Source organism: Pararge aegeria, chromosome 16, assembly GCF_905163445.1.
Source record: "Pararge aegeria chromosome 16, ilParAegt1.1, whole genome shotgun sequence".
Taxonomy (NCBI): Eukaryota; Metazoa; Arthropoda; class Insecta; order Lepidoptera; family Nymphalidae; genus Pararge; species Pararge aegeria.
Window position 1 is genome coordinate 16,488,154 of NC_053195.1, and position 19,959 is coordinate 16,508,112.

The 19,959-nt window shown below is 37.7% G+C and overlaps 1 protein-coding gene across 1 annotated transcript; it reads right to left on the minus strand.

Annotated features, from left to right (window-relative positions):
* Positions 1-504: 504 nt before the first annotated feature.
* LOC120630327 (uridine-cytidine kinase-like 1) lies at positions 505-19,383 on the minus strand. Its single transcript, XM_039899520.1, has 12 exons — positions 19,259-19,383; positions 14,678-14,790; positions 13,459-13,638; positions 11,188-11,294; positions 9,087-9,257; positions 8,438-8,574; positions 7,133-7,319; positions 6,166-6,255; positions 5,235-5,394; positions 4,444-4,589; positions 3,499-3,696; positions 505-2,719 (listed from the first exon to the last, which is right to left on the minus strand). Exons 1-12 carry the CDS (start codon positions 19,309-19,311, stop codon positions 2,603-2,605), a joined length of 1,659 nt encoding a protein of 552 aa, XP_039755454.1. The 5' UTR covers positions 19,312-19,383; the 3' UTR covers positions 505-2,602.
* Between the last annotated feature and the right edge of the window lie 576 nt (positions 19,384-19,959).

The following is a 19,959-nucleotide window of genomic DNA, read 5'->3' on the forward strand; positions in this document are numbered from 1 at the left end:
TTGATAAGTAAAACATGGACAATTAATAAATTATTATAGTATCAATAATTGAAAAAGTGTATAAATTTTAGAAATGACTAAGTACATTAATTAAAATATTAAACTTGCTATGGGAGTGTTAAGTAAACTCTTTTGTAGAAAATTAACAAGTTTTGGGGCGCTACGCATAGTTTTAATTAATAATCTAGTATATTTATTTGTTTTTTTTTGTGACTTTTTATATTATACAGGAACGAATTTATCTTTGGCATAAAATTAGTTCAGACGGATAAATAAATAATAGATGCCATTTTAAAATGTAAAAATTAATAATAATGTTTTAACTAATTTACTTAAGTAGTTCGTTATTTACTTTTTTATTATGACATTAAGTATCTTTATGACTAGACTTTTTTGACAGTCCAAATTAGAATTAGTTTGACTACATGTGTCGCTAACTGTCACATTACCTCCGCAAGATACGAACGCATTGGAATTTTTAGTGATAATACGCTGCAGACTTACTTTTTTTTTTTTTTAATTTACCGCCACTACCATGAACTAAGCAACAAATCGACATGATTTTTGGCATTGGGTCAGTGGGCGGAGAGTAACAAAGGCTTTTTTATTCCAGGAAAGGCAAAAGTTTTCACGAGATTTTTAAAAACGCTCGCAAAGTAGCATATATTTCGGTGCAGATATCGTAAAAAGCGTGATGTATGCCCGAAACGCGACGCAAAATAACCGCATCACAAACGCTATGTGTGTTACGGCACTTGGGGTAAAGATTAGGAGATAAAGTGATTTATAATTATTGTTAACACTTCCATAGCAATTCTACGTTAAAAAGAATGCAATAATACAAATGTAATAAGTCTTACGAAGTCAAGCATTATAGCATTGTATAGTAATTGTACGGTATGTACCAAATGGAGTGTCAATATTTGTGCGCTTTCATCTTCATCTTGCCTCTAACGAATGCAGTAACGAAAACCAGTAATTTATTTAAAGGCAATTTTTTTGGAACGCAAAGTCATATTTTGAAAAGTATTTTTTGTTAATGGTAAAGTAAATGTCAAATTATATCTAGGGCAATAAAAATAATGATTATATAACTCAACAAGTTCAAAGTTACTATTATACGCAGGAATACGTAACGTAACGTATTTTAAAATATAAAAGATTTTTGTTTCTTGGGAGTTGTGAAGTTCTTCATCTTTACTTAATTTTAAGTGACAAGGTGATATGGCTTTCTTAAATAACACCTTCCTACCACACACTTTATAGAATTTACATTAATTTTTAGTTTCAAGTTAAGGAATATAGTACGTACTTCGCATTAATGCAAGCAAAAAAGGCAAGACGTTTAATAAAGATGAAATCGCACAAATATGGAGACACCTAATAAATAGAAGTGTACCTCTGTACACTGCCTACTTTGCGTTTTTCTACGTACGTTAACCTATTCGATCGCGTGAGCGTTCACTTCGGTTTGTTTAGAATCGCATGAGCGCCATCTGGTGACAATACTGTTTCCCAGTTTTGTAAATAGATGGCGCTATTACAATTCGATACAAATCGTAGTTAACTTTTACGCGGTCGAATAAGAAAACGTACGTAGAAAAAAACACAGTAGGCGTCGATATTGTACCCATAAATATTGTACAGGCAATTAACGCGCAGTCAGTTATTTTCAGTCTATATTCGCCTGTACTCTAGACAAAAGCGTTCCCCAAAACAGAGGCGTTGGCGACCGCCATTTTTAATGCCTCGCCGTCGATATAATGTTTTAAATAGCATAATATATAATGGATATGTTAGTAAAAGATGCCGTATTGTATATGGTCGATTTAAATGACTCTTGCGAATGTTTGGTCATATTTGAATAATTAAAAATATTTTGTACTTAGAAATCCATTTAAAATAGGTTTCAGTTATAACTTAAGACGCATTTGTGTGTGTCAGTGTGTTGAATTTATTAAGGATACAATCTTTTAATTTCCTAATAAAAAAGATATAATATTATTTTGATACGTTTCAAGAACTCTACTGTTCCATTCGAATACTAAAATCATACCTGGTTATGGTAGGTACCATAATATACCTGCCCAAAACACTCAAGCTTCTAAATCTTTGGTTAAAATACGTCATCTTTTGCCAGCATTTAACACTCAAAATTAATAATAATCCATCTACTGCAAAATCTTCAGCTGACTGATGGGATTGAGTATTGCTGTCCTTTTCCTGCTCTTCCCTGTAGATAAGGACAGCACTACTAAATTCAATCTGTCATCTGCACGGCTAGAGACATTTTCCTCCCCGGGGAAAGAACAACATTGTATCTTCTGCCACAGCATTATCAACTCTGAACAATGGTCTACAGTTGGAAATAATATCAAAATAATTTAGGTGTCATAATAAAATGGGGGTAAACCTCTGTTTGCCGTGCTTAGGCCGGTGGACTTGTGAGGGGATATAGTCGTGGGATTTATTATTTGTCCACTATGCTAGCCGTGTTTCTGGATTAGAGTTATTATTAGTCTGGGAAGTCAGTAAATACCGCGTAATATATAATATGTACCGCTCACTCTTGACAGGCAAGTTTAGCAACCATCTCGCTCGCTCATTCGTCGTCGGCCGGCTCGGTACCGAAGTACCGATCGCCAAAGTTGCCGATCCCTGGTAGGACGTAGAACTTCTCGTTGATTTCTGGATCTAGCGCTGACGTCACGATCTTCACCTAGAAAAAGCAGGGCAGGTGACCTTCAAGTAACGCAACGTTAATTTTATGGAGATCCGCAGAATAGTTGTTTCGCCGAACACCGAATATTATTCTATTTAACTTTTACCAAAGTGGATATTCCGCCGAATTATTCGGTTTACCTTTACACTCTCGTCTGCATATACTTTCGCTTCTGCACCGTGTGTTATTTAACCATAAAAACCCTTATTATCTTAAGGAGTAGTTCCGGGGAATGCAGTCCGAATTAAGATCATGTCGTACGCTGATCTTGAGCATGCCATTCCGTAAAACGAAGTTGTACAAGCATTCGTGCGCTGTTAAAGTAATTGAATTGTGTAATGCACTTCCAATAAACATAATGCTTATATTATTTTCACTTTACTCTTACTCATATTTAAATTTTGGCTAATCTTGGCTAGTTGGGAATTTTTATTAGTCTTTTTCTATGGTGTGATCTTCACTGACCTTGAGACCATAAATCTTGACTACAGCACCGACACGAGGCTGATGTTCTCCTCTTTATTATGATCATGTCGACCCATTACCAGCCCACTACAGGGTACAGGTCTCTTCCCATAATGTGAAGGGTTTAGGGCGTTTTCCACCACGCTGGCCCAGTGCGGATTAGTAGAATCTTCTCCTCTCAATATTGTGATCCAAAAATGCCGCATCAATAACCCGGGCCACATAAATAAAATGGACGGGTTAAGCATTGATGGATTTGAACAATTGCGCTAGGGAATTGTACCTTATCCTATGGAGTGACGTCCACTGACCTTGGGGAAGGCGTACGCGATGGAGTGAACACCGATCTCCGCCATAAGCAGCGACACGAGACTGATGTTCTCTTCTGGCACGTCGTGGTCGAGTAGCACGCGAATCGCCATGATGGCCGCCGCGCCCGTAGCCACTGTAGCGTCCATGAGGATGACGCGGTAGTCTTTGATGTCTTTGGGCAGTCGTAGGTAGTAGAGCTGCAAGCACAGTGTTTAATTTCATTTAAACCCTACAAAAGCAGTACTTTGTAGTAGTAGAGATTTTGACAAGAGCTCATCTGGTTAAGGATTATTGCTGAGATTTGGTCTGAAGGTGGTTGCGATGTAATTTAAGGCACATGATGCTTATCACCTACGCCTCATGTTGATAGACACAAGGTGGCATTTTGTAAGAAGTGTTCCGTGCGAGCCCTGTGAACTTTTGTTCTGTTTATAGGGGGTGGTTTTCTATTTACTTGCTGCTTGCTCGTCAATTATTACTAAAAAAAGAGAGACCACACCAAAACCATAGAGGCCAAAAGTCATAGCTATCTCATGGTTGATTCCTTGATTTTTGGTTGGTTCCTAAGTTTGACACATATTTTGCGAGGTAATACACAAAGTTTTGGCTCGTCTTTCTGCTGGGTAGTTGGATGTCCTTACACACGTCGACACCGCCTATTCCGTTGCTGCGTCTTCATGTGGGTGCGGAAGGATGCTTGACGGGTGATGTAGCACGCACCTCCGGCTCGTCGGTCTGCTGGTTGGTCGAATGGACTTGCACTCGTCGACACCGCGTGGCCTCGCCCACTCGTGGGTGTTCAAAGACGCTAGATGGGTGATGTAGCACGCACCTCCGGCTCGTCGGTCTGCTGGTTGGTCGAATGGACTTGCACTCGTCGACACCGCGTGGCCTTGCCCACTCGTGGGTGTTCAAAGACGCTAGATGGGTGATGTAGCACGCACCTCGGGCTCGTCGGTCTGCTGGTTGGTCTGGATGAGGATCTTGCCGATGCGGATGTCCTTGCACACGTCGCACACCGCCTGCTCCATGGTCTCGCCCGCGCGCAGAATGGACACGCCGCAGATCTTCTCCACGTTGCATTTGCGACCTTAGCACAATAGAATAAAACCTGTTTTACAAATGCACACGTTCATTTAGAGGAATTAAAATTTTAGTGTAAATTATAAACAGGATGAGTTTGTGAAATGGGCATCGTGCGGTAGTTAATCGAACCGTTTTAGGCCGTTGATTTGCCATAATTTGACCTTATATATAGCCATATTTTATTTTTTTTTGTATTATTTTCACAGTATTTTTTTTATTTTTGTTTTACTTTTGGCATATGGGTATTTGGCCTGAATTAAAAGCATTTATTATTAATTATTATTATTATTAACGACGAAATTATTGGTAAGTTTAACGGCCAATACACATATAACAAGACACACTTATAACAGACGAATTCGCAGACAGACACTACAACGGTATTATATAACAATTCGTGCCGTGTGATTACGTCAGATCAGTTGTCGCCATCTCTTCTCTTCCCGCGGGTGTCGTACGAGGCGACTAAGGGAATATAACAGAGAGCGGGCAGGAGCATTTTCTGCGCTACTACTGTACTGTGGTTGTACTGTGATCACCAACTAATCTACTCATCTGGTGATTATGAAAAAAACACTCCCGGTATGAGATGTTTTTAGTCCAGAAGTGGACTATTATAGGCTAATGATGATGATGATGATATAAATACCTGTGTAGGAGAAGCCCTGCGGTGTATCCACAGCGTGTTCGGAGTACGGCAGTAGAGACAGCGCAAATTCTATCACCAGCCGCATCAGTCTCTTGGAGTAGAAGATGAACTCATCTCGCGGGGTGTCCTTGTTGCGGATGAATGTGTGCAGACCTTGTACCTGAAGAGTTAAGGGCATATTTAATAGCATTTCAACTAATTAAAGTTGTGCTTAAGTTTATAAGTCAGCAGCAGATGCTCTGTTATGCTCGCACGAGACGAAGATACCATACCATAAGATACTCATACCCTGTGTTCTGGAGGGTTACTAAAAAATCTTTTGAGTGAGGCGTTGAAGCTCTTATATAGAAGCCGGGTTGCGCTGGTTTTTAGTCGATTCTCGACTCGACTAAAAAGCGAGTCCTAGATAGTCTCATTTCCAGGAATGCGTAAAAGCATTAACCAGGGAAAAAAAAGGTGGTGACCTCTTGTTTGGGCAAGTTGAATTTGTCTTGACCAGCACTGCAGCCTAGAGTCTGATGATTCTAGCCGAAGAACTCCCTAACTAAACAAGAGAAAAATGTGATCACTCATGGGATTTGTCTTGTCAAACCCAATTTTCCTAGCATGTATCCAGGTTGAGTTTTATAGCCGGAATGTGGCTATAGGAATTTCTCAACCTTGCTTTGAAGTGATAACATTTGGAAGTCTCCAGCGTCTGGTGTTGGGACGAAACTGGTCCTCCGACTCTTCCTCTAAACAAGGTAGCATCATTGCGTTGCCCAGCACCATCTTTACGTGATGTCCAGTGTCTGACGATGATGCTGGCGAAACGTTATTAACGAAAGTCCTCAAGTAAACTCCATAGCCTGAACGTGTTTGTCTATTCAAGTACTAAGAAAAGTAATTATATTAAGTTTTTGAAACACCAATCAGTATTAAAATAACTTACTTGCGGTGTGTCCTTGAGTACAAACAACGAGTCAGGAACGGGTTGTCCGATGTGAGCGATCGCTAACTTTTCTCGCACTTTAAAACCGCGCTGCAAACAAAATACAAAATCAAGGTTAAAAATTTCTAAGTTTAAATATGCTTAGTATAACCTAAGCAAAGGTCTAGAGTTCTGTTAGACAACTTTGACTGTCTGTCTGTGTATCGTAAATGAATGGACCGTTTATGAAAGACAAATAAGTTACTAGCATAGCGTGCGTATTCCTTCCGGGCAGGTTATAACTGGCCAGTCGTAGAAAGGCCTTGGTATTTTTTTGGATGAATGATGTACAGACCAGATGGCAGTCAGAGCTTATTTTGACCTTTGAAGTCTAACTTCTTTAGAATCGTTGTGATTTCAAACTCGATGAAACGAAAAAATGAGTCCATTGAGACACAAACACTGCAATGTATAGAACAGAGTGAGATAGAAAACATTATTCATTTATTTACCTATTCTAGTTACAATGGAAACCAAATAATAAAGCTTACAATTACCCTAATAGTCTACATTCACCTTAATCTCTCGTAGGCTACTTTTCAGAAGTCCCACTTCTGCCGAGTGTGAATAAATTGCTTAGGATTTTTTTTTCTTTCGTTTTGTTAAATGAAGATTATCTTTATCTTTATATATATATTTCTTGTGTGTGTATGTCACTGAACTCCTCCTAGACGGCTGGACCGATTTGAATGATTTTTTTTTATAAACGTTTGGGTGGCACCCTGGATGATTTAGATTCACAAATTAGCCCGACAGATGGCGCTGGGGTCCGCTACTATTATTATAAATATATTGCGGGGCTACTGTAAGTGTACCTATTTCTTTATCGGATTTATGTTATCGGAACTTTACTTGGCTACACGCTAAATATCAAATCAAAAAGCAAATCTTTGGGGAGGGCTCCCGCCAGCCGGCGGTGGTAGCTCACCAGTTGTAGCTGTTTGTGCACGTGCTGCACGATGAGCGAGATGGCCACCTTGTTCTCGCCGCCGCGCGGCACGATGATGTCGGCGTGCGCCATGCTGGGCGCGATGTAGCTCTGGTACGCCGGCTTCACGTGCGTCATGTACTGCTTGAGCACCCCCTCGAGGTCGCGGCCGCGCTGCACGATGTCCCTGCGCCCGCGGTACCAGTTTAGGGACAGTGCGTATGGTATGTATGGTTATTTATGCAACTGTTGTTGTGGGTGTGATGGTCGTCTGAGTTGAGCGTTGTACAAGTACATGTATGAAAAGTGCGTATGGTATGTATAGTTATTTATGCAACTGTTGTACAATAAGGAGTATTAAAACACACATGTGATATTCATTTGAATTTAGCGTTGTACAAGTACATTTACGGAAAGTACGTACGGTATGTCTGTATTAGTTATTCATGCAACTGTTGTACAATAAGGAGTATTAAAACACACATGCGATACTCATTTGAGTTTAGTGTTGTGCAAGGACATTTACGAAAAGTGCATATGGTATTTGAGTTATTTATGCAACTGTTGTATAATAAGGGATATTAAAACATTAATGTGACAATTTTATCGCATCCAGGGTGTTCTAATACCTAATTATCAACAGTTGTTTTTAGGAAGACTTTATCAACTTCCAAAACATAACACCTCTGACAGATTCTGAAACACCCGTAATTTCGAAAGCCCTACGCGATGACTTAGACTTATTAAAAAAAAACACCATGACCAATGTGTTCAAAATTCATTTATTTAAAGTAGGCCTAGTTTATAAGCACTTTTGAAACGTCAAGTCAGTCTGTTTGTAGTGACCACCGGTTCGAAAGGCAGATTACAGCGAGAAGAGCAGGCGAGAAACTCAGCAGATTGCTCTTTTTCAACATCATTTTATAGTTTAACAATCTTTAGATTTTTTTTAGCTTACTGTTAACATTAAAACAGCCAGTCCTAGTAACCTTATATCATCCATTACTGAGTATATACAAATAAACTAAGTATAAAGAGTTATTTATTGTTGCAGTAATTTTGTTTAAGCATTTTGTATAGAGCAATTTTTAAAATTCACTGCAATATTTTCTTTTATGTTAAAATATAATTATAAATAATGTAAAGCCTATAGCAACGATTATAAGAAAAGTTACTAGAGGAGAGTTGGTCGCTGAAAGAAGTCCTGGCTCCATCCGAAAGTAGAATTACTTCGCTTCGCGATGAAAAATTTAGAGTACACAAACTGACTGGTAACCGTAAGAGAAGAAGTCGAAACCTGCTTACCTTCTCAGCCTTCTCGCGAGCCGGATATCAGCGTCCGTGTCCACGAATACCTTCATGTCGAGCAGTTTGACCACGTCCATGTTGTAGAAGGCTAGTATACCCTCGAAGATGATAACGTTAGCGCCGTACATTGTTTTCTGAAACGAAACTTCTCGTTAATGTTTAGTTAAGCTAACTTTCTCAATGTGCGGTAAGCATGTTTAGCTACGGATTTTGGGTCGGGCCAAAACTTGGTTTTTCTGTTAAGGAGTATTATTCAAAATTATGACGTCACGTCTACATAAACATAATTTTGTATACGCATAATTTACGCTTGGACTTCGGAAGTCTCTGCGTATATCAAGTAAGTATTTTGTGATCTAGGATTATCAGTTGCTGTTTTTTTGTTATCAATACCAAAATCAATACTTAAAACTTAATTTTAGTAGCCCTTGACCGCAATCTCACGTGGTGGTAAGTGATGATGCAGTCTAAGATGGTAGAGCGCTAACCTGTTAGGGAGTAGTGTTGTTTTACCCCTAATAGTTTTCTACGCGACATCGAACCGGAACACTAAATCGCTTAGCGGCACGTCGATGTCTGGGTGGTAACCGTTCGCTCACCGTTGCGCCAGGGAGGTCGTCAAAAGAGTTCTAGCAAGACTACTCACCGTCCGGTTCTCCCTTGAGTGCGTCACGTAGTTGTAGATGGGCACCTCGACCTTCTTGCCCTCTTTGAGCCTCTGCAGTACGGATATGAGCAGCTCGATGTCGAACGCGTCCGGGTGGTCGAAGTTGTATTCGTTGCGCGTCGCCAGGTGGTGCTGCTTTTCGTTCAGCACCTTTCGATATACACCATTTATAAGAGTCTCTAACTGTAGTCCGTATCTTCTGTCGAGTATCAACATCCCACTGCTGGGTAGAGGCCAAATTTCTCACAAGAAAGACCAGGACGCGTTTGTAACCGTCGTAGCTTTAGTTTTAAGTTTACGAATAGGTACATTGCCGAAGATCTGTTAGTCGTGGAGTATAAGGATAGGAGAAGTTATAAATAACACCATACAGATTCTCCTGCTTTTCGCGGAGTATAGAAAGTTAAGCTTATTAGGTGAAAGACAATACACAACTACAACTACGACAAATAACTTTTTATCTCGTGCGTGCAATGCTTTCAACAGCAAATATTGTGAGACGGACATTTCATGTCAAAATTGGGACTTTTAGCAAAAAGGCTTTAGGCTTTAAAGTTTTTGTTCTTCTTTTTTGTTTTAATTTTATTTTTGTATAATTTTCGCTTGGTAGGTATACTTATTCCTAAGCAATTGTGGTTAATGTTATCGTATACTTATGTATAACTAAGTTGTGGAAACTTCATTGGTTTATGTGATATAAAAATACGGCATTACTTATGTGTGTAATAGTACTGTTTGTTTCCCTTGAAATGCTAATAAATGAATAATATATCATGGAATTCCGCAAAGTAACGCCTGGATGGAAGATCGAATATTATAAATGCGAAAATGAGTTTGTTTCTTTACCCTTCCTTCACGCCTTAGCTAGCCAAACAATCGTTATGATTGAAGATTACGTTAATCCTCGAAATATATCAAATTTCTACGAGGGAATTCGTTTTTTTTTTTAACGAAAGATCGATATGAAACTACAATTTTATATTCATATCACTACTTAACGAATTAACACAAATATTGGGTAAGAGATTTTGTTTTTCGATAACATTCAATATTATTGATTTTACAACAGTTATTATCTTATCTTTTATAAAACACGAACGAGTATAATTTATCAAAATGAAAAAATAATCAAAACAGTTGTGTATTTATTGCTTTATGATTGAGAGTATACGGGTCGTTGGAAATAAGAAAGCTCAGAGTATCTACTACGTGATCTAAGTGGGAGTATTAAAAAAAATGAGACCGTAGAAGTAACAGCGTTACTGACACAGAAGTAACGAGTCGCGAATCTGAAGTGGCATTGGGCGAGGGCTCATCTCAGATAACAGATGGCGTTTGGGTTCCTAAAGTACTTGAATGGCAGTGATTGTAATCGTAGCGTGGGCGGACCCACTAGATTGGTAGACCCACTAGGTGACTAGGTGGATAGAAATGAAGTTAGTCGCAGAGAATCACTTGACACAAGTGGGCGTACACGCATTTACTCCTAGCACATCAAACTCTCTCCTCATACTCGCGGTGGATAGACGCACTAAGTAGATAGACCCACTAGGCGAGTAGACGCACTAGGTGGATCGAACCACTAGATGGATAGACAACATTAAGTGGGTAGCGGAGTCGCTTGACACAAGTGGCTCACAGATTTACTCCTAGCACAGCAAACTCTCACCTCATACTCGCTGTGGATAGACGCACTAGATGGATAGACCCACTAGATGGTTGGACCCACTATATGCATAGACAACATTGAGAAGCGTAGGTGCTTGACACAAATGGATCACGTAGTTACTCCAAGCACAGCAAACTCTCGCCTTATAACCGCTGTGGATAGACGCACTAAGTGGATATACCCACTAGGTGGGTAGACGCAATAGGTGGATATACCCACTAGATGGATAGATCGACTAGATAGATGTCAGTAGGTGGACGCCTCAGGTTTATGGACACAGGCCGGCACATCGTAGGACTTGTTCCTTGCATGCTCTGCGAAGCGTCGCTCTGTTTATTGCGATGGTTTTCACTCACAATCAGATGAGCCATCTTCTTGGCCTGTTAATTGTATCTATAAAAAAAAACATACCTTGTAGAAGGAATCCATACTGACGATAGTGACCCAGGGGATGTTAAGAGATTCAATGATTTTCGCCGCTACCGTGGTCTTGCCGGATGCGCTGGCGCCGCAAATACCTAAAAAATAATGTTTGTGTAGTAGTAGAGCATTACAGAGCTTCTCCGTGGAACTACTACTCCCATGCTTATTTAAGCAGCATTGTTGTAATGCTGTGTTCCGGTCAAAAGGGCGTGATTAACACCTACGCCTCAAATTGATCGACACAGGGCGGCATGTGTCTGGACGTGTCTCTTACTTGCCTTGCGAAGTGTTACTCTGTTAATCAGCGGTGGTATTCCATTCACCATCAGTTTTCACGCGACGCGTAGCGTACGTACTATACGCGTGTCGGTCTTTTATCTTCAATAGGGTTGTCACAAGTAAACACAGGGAATGTTTTGAATTCGTTTGTATGGAAAAATAAATCAGCTTCTTTTGATTTAATATTTTTACAGGGTGATATACTTATGCAACCTTTAACATGTTTTCCAAATTTGGTTACATCAAGTGGTATATCAGTTTGTTTCAGCAATATTTACAATATATAAAAAAATACGTCCGTCTGGACGTCTCTAGCGTCCATTCGCTCGTTCGCGGCCGTGCCCGTCTAAACGACCGCCCATTCAGTTGACTGTATGATCCTACGCCCGATGAGCCGAAGTCCTACGACAGTATAACAAAGTAAACCTCACAGAATTATGAACGTACAGAATCCTCATTCAGCCATTATTGTATCCAGTGCATTGTTTCCAAAAACAGTGCAAACGCGCCGCGCACGTCTCACTTTACACCCTCGGAATGTTGCCAGCTCACAAACTTTTTCCTATTTTATTGTAAACGTTTACAATATTAGATGTAAAATAATTAATGTCAACTGCTAAATGTTATGAAGTTACTAACCATTTGTTCGAGAAACTCTATTTTTTTTTTTATAAATAAAACAATAAATATACTACGAAATTCAAAATTCATTTATTTCAAGTAGGCCTAATACAAGCACTTTTGAAACGTCAAGTCTGTCCGTGTGTAGTGACTCTACTACCGGTTCGGAAGGCAGATTCTACCGAGAAGAAGCCGGCAAGAAACTCAGCAGTTGCTCTTTTCCAACATCAAAAATTTACATTTTATATTTTAACATTCATTTTTCTATCTTGTGAGAGATGAAAGCGGAGCCGGATGCTTCCAAGCAACCTTGTCATTAAGAAACTCATCAATTGTATAATAACCTCGCTGTAATAAATGTGTTTTAACACATTCTTTAAACTTATGGATTGGTAGGTCCAAAATTACCTTAGGAATCATATTATAAAAGCGTATACTCAATCCCACAAATGACTTCTGCACCTTTCGCAGACGATATGCAGATGTCACTAATTTATGACCATTTCTTGTAAGTCGACTGTTTATATCCACTTTTTGTTTATAAAGACTAATATGTTGTCTTACAAATACTATATTGTTATAAATGTATTGTGAGGCTACCGTAAGTATACCAATTTCTTTAAATTTTTCACGGAGGGATTCATCACGTGATTTAAGTTTATATATTGACCGTACAGCTCTTTTCTGCAATATGAATATAGTTTCAATATCAGCAGCTTTGCCCCATAATAAGATCCCGTAAGACATCACACTATGAAAGTACGCGAAGTAAACAAGTCTTGCTGTTTCTACGACAATACACACATCGCCATCTAGCCCCAAAGTAAGCGTAGCTGGTTTTATGGGTACTAAGATGACTGATGAATATTTTAATGAATAATATACATAAATACTTAGAGTATACATATAAACCAGACACTGAAAAACATTCATGCTCATCACACAAACATTTTCCAGTAGTGGGAATCGAACCCACGACCTTGGACTCAGAAAGTAGGGTCGCTGCAAACTGCGCCAATCGGCCGTCAAAAACTCTACTAAAGTGGAGTGGTTTTCTATGTTTCAATATTAATCTTGTACACGGTCTCTGTGCGTTTTTAATTCTGTGTGTAAACCTATGTGTTCACTCCTGGACACTCTTCTTTATAATAATAATATTAATATTTTTTTATTTGGTAACCACGACCCATTTACACTATTACATAACAGAATAATTAAAAACAGTTATAATAAAAAAACTAAATCAAAATAAAACTTACATGAGATATTAATATAAACCTTGTTAATTGGAGAGTCGTATCTATTTGTTTTTATTTTTTATTACAGCTTCAGGACCCTACGTTTTGTGTAACGTCTTACCGATAAGAAATGGTTCGACCTCCTGCCCCCCCGTGCAGTTGTACCAGGGCGGGCGGCCGGCCGTATATATGGTGCGTCGGTCCGCGTGGAGTATGCTCTCGGCGGTTGTGCGTTTATTTGACTGTGACATCGAAGTCGTGCGCACGCGTCGCGCACGCGGCGACTTCATAATGTTTGAACCTGTTGGGAGACATCTTTTTTGTTATTTCACTACAAGTTAGCCAGTAATAGCATCTGGGCATGGGAAGCTGGCGAACTCGGGACCGCCGAGTGTGCAAGAAAGATATATATGTCGCTATGTTTAGAATATTCAATTCATACCTAATAATTGTCTTTGTTAATTTAATAGTTATTGGTACGTTTACATTATGAGGTAAGTTTGTGTAGCGGATTATAGTTTTATATAATACGTTTAAATGAAAACCGAAATTTAATTTTTTTTAGAACTATAACTAAATTGAAATTAAATAAACAAAATCAAACGGGCAATAACTAGTACATTATAAACACAAGATTATTAAAAGAACAGTTATTGTTATTGTTCCCACTTCTGCGGTGCGGTCTTAAGCGCTCGCTCTTATTTTTTTTTTTTGTCTGGTCTCGAACGCAGTCGGAGCTCTTTCTAGCGGTTTTACTTTCACACTGTTCATCATTTCTTTGCCGTGTTTTATGAACACCATGAGGGGTGTCCTTATTACTTTGCATACACTTTGGATACCTTTGTTTCGGTAACTGGGGTAACAGAACGCACCTTTAACCTTTTTAGGTTACGTGCGTTTTGGGGAATTAAAATATCCCTTGCTTCAACGGTGAAGGAAAACATCGTGAGGTAACCTGCATGCATGAGAGTTCTCCATAATGTTCTCAAGGGTGTCCACCGATCCGTACTGGCCCAGAGCGGTGGACTACGGCCTTTACCCCTTCTCATTGTGGGAGGAGACCCGTGCCCAGTAGTGGACCGGTAATGGGTTGCTATGATGATGACGATGACGAACGGGGGTAACGGGTTTGATGCGTAGCTGCCCCAGGATCGGTTTATTTGTTTTCTTAGCGGTCTATGGTATACGTTATTTTTTCTACTATAACCTTTTTTATGAAAACTAAGTGTCCGATTTTTGTGCAGCTCTATTCATCACCTCCTAGTTCTTCCTCCAAGCGCTTTGTAGAAGATTGCTTCTAGTGTGGGATTTCTAAAATATCGAATTGATTACTTGTTTACCAGTAGATGGTGGGCGGTAGGGCCTGACATTGGGCACTGTGGTGGGCGAAGCCGGAGCGCGTGTGTAGTCATCCTCGTCCAGGAACACTAGTTCTAGCGCCAATTCCGAGTCACTGCAAACATTTTATTTTATTTTTGCCACCTATTATCTAAATGATTATTTGGCCTTGATTATATTATCTCACAACGTGTGAAAAGAAGAGCATTAAACGAAGGGGTCATGCTGCCCTTAAACCCCTCGTTACACTCAGGATTCTAGATACAGCAACTTCTTTACGTTACAGGTAGGATTTATTCCGGCGCCCAAAATTATAGATATTGCACCCTTGTTGAAGAGTCTAGATTATTTACAATGAATTTAATTGAGGCTGAAAAATTGCAATTAATTTAATTCAGGCCTTAAGTACCAGCAAAGTACTCATCTACGGAATAATAACATACTAAACGATATAACTATTCCAACAGACCGCGACGTAATTCCTGATCACGCTATTTGTTGGTTAGTCGATTCCTAAGGATAACGTAGTGTAAAACTTTACTCAAGAATGCTGAAAACTATCAAATGCGGCAAGGTTTTCTTTTATCCAACTGATAGTTGTAGAGAAGTGTGTTCAAACAAGTTAAGTACCTATTTAGTGATAGTATTAGTAGCTACCTACACCTTAGCATAAGACTGGAATGAGGAACAAAGTCAGGATGCGGTGTGTAAATAAAAATAACATATTATTGTACATACTAATCAACATCTTCATCATGTCAACCAATGGACGTCTGCTGCTGGACATAGGTCTTTTGTAGGGAGTTCCAAATACCTCGGTGTTGTCACTTTGCTTTCTGCGCCTCGCTTGATATTATAAAGTTTGTATGACAATAATATCCAAAGGAGAATGCCGGACGTAGTATGGGATTTGGTTTCATTCAACAACATTCATTCAACAATACAAATATAAAATGAATTCATTCATGAATTCATTTTATATTTGTATATGTGTTTTTTGTGTATGTCTATAATTATAAAAAAATTCCATTTAGGTAATCATTGATATGATAATAAAGTTTATCAAATAACACTGGTTTGCAGGTCATGCTAGACTTTGACTTTGATGTTGATAGGTTTACGACAGTGGCGTGCATAGAGGGTATGCACAGGTTACAGATCATAAAACACGAAAAAAATCTCCAGTACGAGTTATAAATACTTGAGTGTTAGAGTTATAATACTTTTTATAAATCTTACAATGCGTATCCTTAAGTTTCTTATAACTCGTACTGGAGATTTTATTCATTTTATATCATCTGAATACCCTATATACACGCCACTGGCTGTCGATGAGGATGATAACGCTGGTCCGGCCGTCTTGTTGTTTGTCAGTTTTTAATTAAGTAGTTATTACAAACATTCAACAAACATTTCACAAACTGGCTATACTTAAGGTATAATTAAGGTCAGGAGAACAACAGAAGCATGACACAGCGGCCTTTTTAATAATGTAATTTATAGTTTAGCTTTCTGTTAGTTGTATTTTTGTTTCAAGGGCAACCTGTTCTAAGGTTATAACAATAATACATAGTAGGCTAGTTGTTGCCCGCGTTGTCGTCCGCGTTTATATTAGGTTTTTATTTTTAAAAACCTGAGTGAGATTTTTCTCACATTATGATAAAATGTATTTAAATATATTTGTAAGACCATCTCCGGATGCAAACTATTTCCATGCAAAATTGCACAATAATAAAATAATCTATGCAAAAAAATAGTATTTTAGCTAAAAATACTATTTTTTTTAAACAGTACAAGGAAAAATTTGACTTGGAATAACTGTTTTTCATAAATAAATTGGTTAAGATAAAGTTTTTAGATAGACATAAGTTTATACATTAGCATTATTTTAGAGCAGTTTTTTTGGTATTTTATGGCCACCAGAGGGCGTTGCGTTAGTATAATTACAAATTGCATTAAAGTATTTTTTTTAGATTTACACAAAAACATACACTATATTAAACATACAAAGCTTTGCATTTCTAATAGTTAATCTGATGTATGAAATTGTAACAAAAAGTTTGCTCTTTTGGAGCCAGTAATATAATTATATGTAAATAGATGTGCATATATAATTCCATAATAGTGCTTAATTATGTAAATTTTTATAATAAACAAATATCATCTTGTGGATGTCTCAAATCCATTCAGGTTTTATTAAATTGCTCATTTACTGCGACAATGTTTTATTTATTATTTTTTTTGACGTGTTACCACCCTTTGGTCGTGGCTAGTTACCACCCTACCGACAAAGACCGTGATAAGCGATGTAGTGTTCCGGTGCGATGTCGCGTAGAAACCGATTAGGGATTAGTATGACTACCACACTCCCTAACAGGTTAGCCCGCTACCATCTTAGACTGCATCATCACTTACCACCAGTTCAGATTGCAGTCAAGAGCTAACTTGTGTAATAAAAAAAATTTACTGACGGTGAAAGATCTGTTTCCTTAATCATTTAAAAACATTTTGCCGTAAAAATGACATTAATCAAGACTGTGTCAGCCGAATCAGTACACCTTTGCCCATAGGTTGGTTTCTAGCTACAGCCAAAGCCTCGTACCAGATCAGTCTAGAGAAAATAAAGAAAAGCTAATTATGGGGACCTTCTAATTATAAAATAACAGTGCCGCAATTACAGTATGGTCATCAACTAAGTTAACTAAATTTGAAATTGTTGGACACTTTTTTATATATAAAACGTTCTTGTAGCTTGTGTTAATGAGCGAAATGACAGTTTATTTGCAACAAAAGCTTGGGAATAGATTTGTTAAATAGGTAAACTGCATACAACAAAAACCGAGCGATGGCAGTATTACGGCATAGCTTGTAGTGATTTTATATTGATAATCATAAAAAGTAATTAATGTTAAGTCGAAAAATAAACATTCACATCAGGGTGCTGTTGGACTTGCTGCGGTTTTGCTTGACATTCGTATGTTTTCAGAAGAGCAAACTTAACTTTTATTCCATTATTTAGAAAAAAGCATTGGTGCTATTGGCAAGACTCAAATCAGTCAAGCTCCAATGCTATCCTGACCATGTTTGCAAGCAAAATTGACTACTAATTAACTAACTTGCATGCAATTATACAAACTAGAGATGCGCCAAATGTAGGTTCAACCAAATACGAATATTCGGCCGAGTATTTGGTCCATAATATACCAAACTGAATGATTCAGCTAAATTAATTTCTGAAAAAGTTGTTACTCAAAGCAGTGTTCTTAGAAATTGACAATTCCATAGAAATAAAATTTAGTTTAATTATTCGTTTGTAAGAAAAAAGCAGAAGTTTATTTCATTAAAAGTTTATTTCAATTGACTCTAAAAATTAATCTTTTTTATTTTGTCACTAAATAATAGGTAAAGTAGTGTTTCTTCCATTTACAAAAAACTATGTACCTCTTGCGGAATAAACCACACTTCTTTAGAATTAGTTAACCTTACTGTTTGATAAAATGTTATTTTTTAAATATTAACAGTAATTCAAATATTTGGTATTTATTTGGCAAATGAACTGAATATTCCATTAAAAAGGGTAATACAGAATATACTGAATACCAATATTCGGTGCATCTCTAATATATACTAAATATGTATATACCTACCTACTTTGTTTAAGTGACTAACAGAAAAGATAATGAAGAGAAAACCTGGCTCTTTAGTTGTCAATTTTTCCTCAGGCTAAGGTGTATTTGTAATTCTTCTAGCTAAAGTATCAAAGCTTTTAAAATGTTTTGAATTTGTTACTAAATTTATGCAATGACCAACTTACTTGGAACTGATATACGAAATATTCAATGTCAATATAAATATAAACCCCAGTTATCACATATTGAAGGACATGGATGCATGACTAACAACATCTTGTATGTTTTTATCTTATCACCTTACCTATTTATATATTCATAAATAAACATTTAACATATATCTGTTTATACACATCTTGATATGTGGCTAATGTTGTTTACCTTTTTTATTGAATGACATTGACAGGTTTTACTATACCATGTTATGGTATGTTTGTTATTTTAGTGTATACTATTTTGAAAAAACAAAAACAACAATTTTAAACAGTGCACAAGCGGGTAGGATGCGTGTTTAAATTACAACAACAGGCTAAATCAAAAATCGTTCAATAATTCTTACGGATTCGCGAAGATAACAGAAGCTTGTTCCATTTTGACGAATTTTGAGAATTTTTCATGAGAAACTGTATTGAAAGGTCGAGTTTCGGAAATGTATCCGCTTGAGCACGTGCCTGATACACGTAGCGTAAAGTAAGCTGCCAATGTACTACATAAATGTCTAAAAATAAAACACAATGTGTGTGCGCTGAGGTTATGATTATATGCAGGCAGCGAGGTATTATTGCACTCTCGGAGATTACCGTGGAGCTAACTGTTCGCAGTCACTTGCACATAAAAATAATGCGTACTCTCCGTCGCGGTCAGTCACACACTCGACAAAAAAAAGGATCTGTTGACGCAAGACAGCTGGGCAAACCAAATAAACAATAGTTAAGGTTATCTAACAAGGGTTACCTATCTGAGCTTGCCGAGCTGGGTGTCTCAAACTTGTTCAGCTTCCCAGACATCGCTGGTCGTCAAGAAGTAAAATTTTATTTAAGAGAAACACTGCAATAAATTGCTAAAGTTCACGGCTAGGCACACGCAATAAGCAATTAATGATTTTGACAACTGACATTTTACGTTCGGAAAGTTAACAATTTCCGTGACACGACACAAAGTACGATCTCATTACGCAAGTTTCCTTTAATGTTTTCTTTTTATTAAAAAGTTGACATTTCAATATCAATATATTCATAATATTTCTGAGTTTGTTGTTTAAAACACAACATTTTTTTGAAAATCGAACTAGTTTTGCTTGAGATTTCTAAACGTTTTACACTCACGTTCCGTTCCATAGGTATAAAATCAATAGGTATTTTATATTTTCAAATCAAAGTTTCGCCCGTTTGCATGAATAGGTAGTTTGCACGTTTTAAAAGTATATTATCTTCTATTAGACCCTTAAAGTCTGGAATTGCAGATTTTTATAGCTAAAATTCAAAACACAATGAAGTTTTAGCTATATTTTAACTTAATGATCTCTTTATTATCTACCATTGTCATTTGTACAGGCTGTCCATATACTCATATAAATGAATGACTGCTCAAATCTACATACGCATTATAACTTCATAACTTTGGTACTGGAACTAACTAAATCGACTTTTTATCCG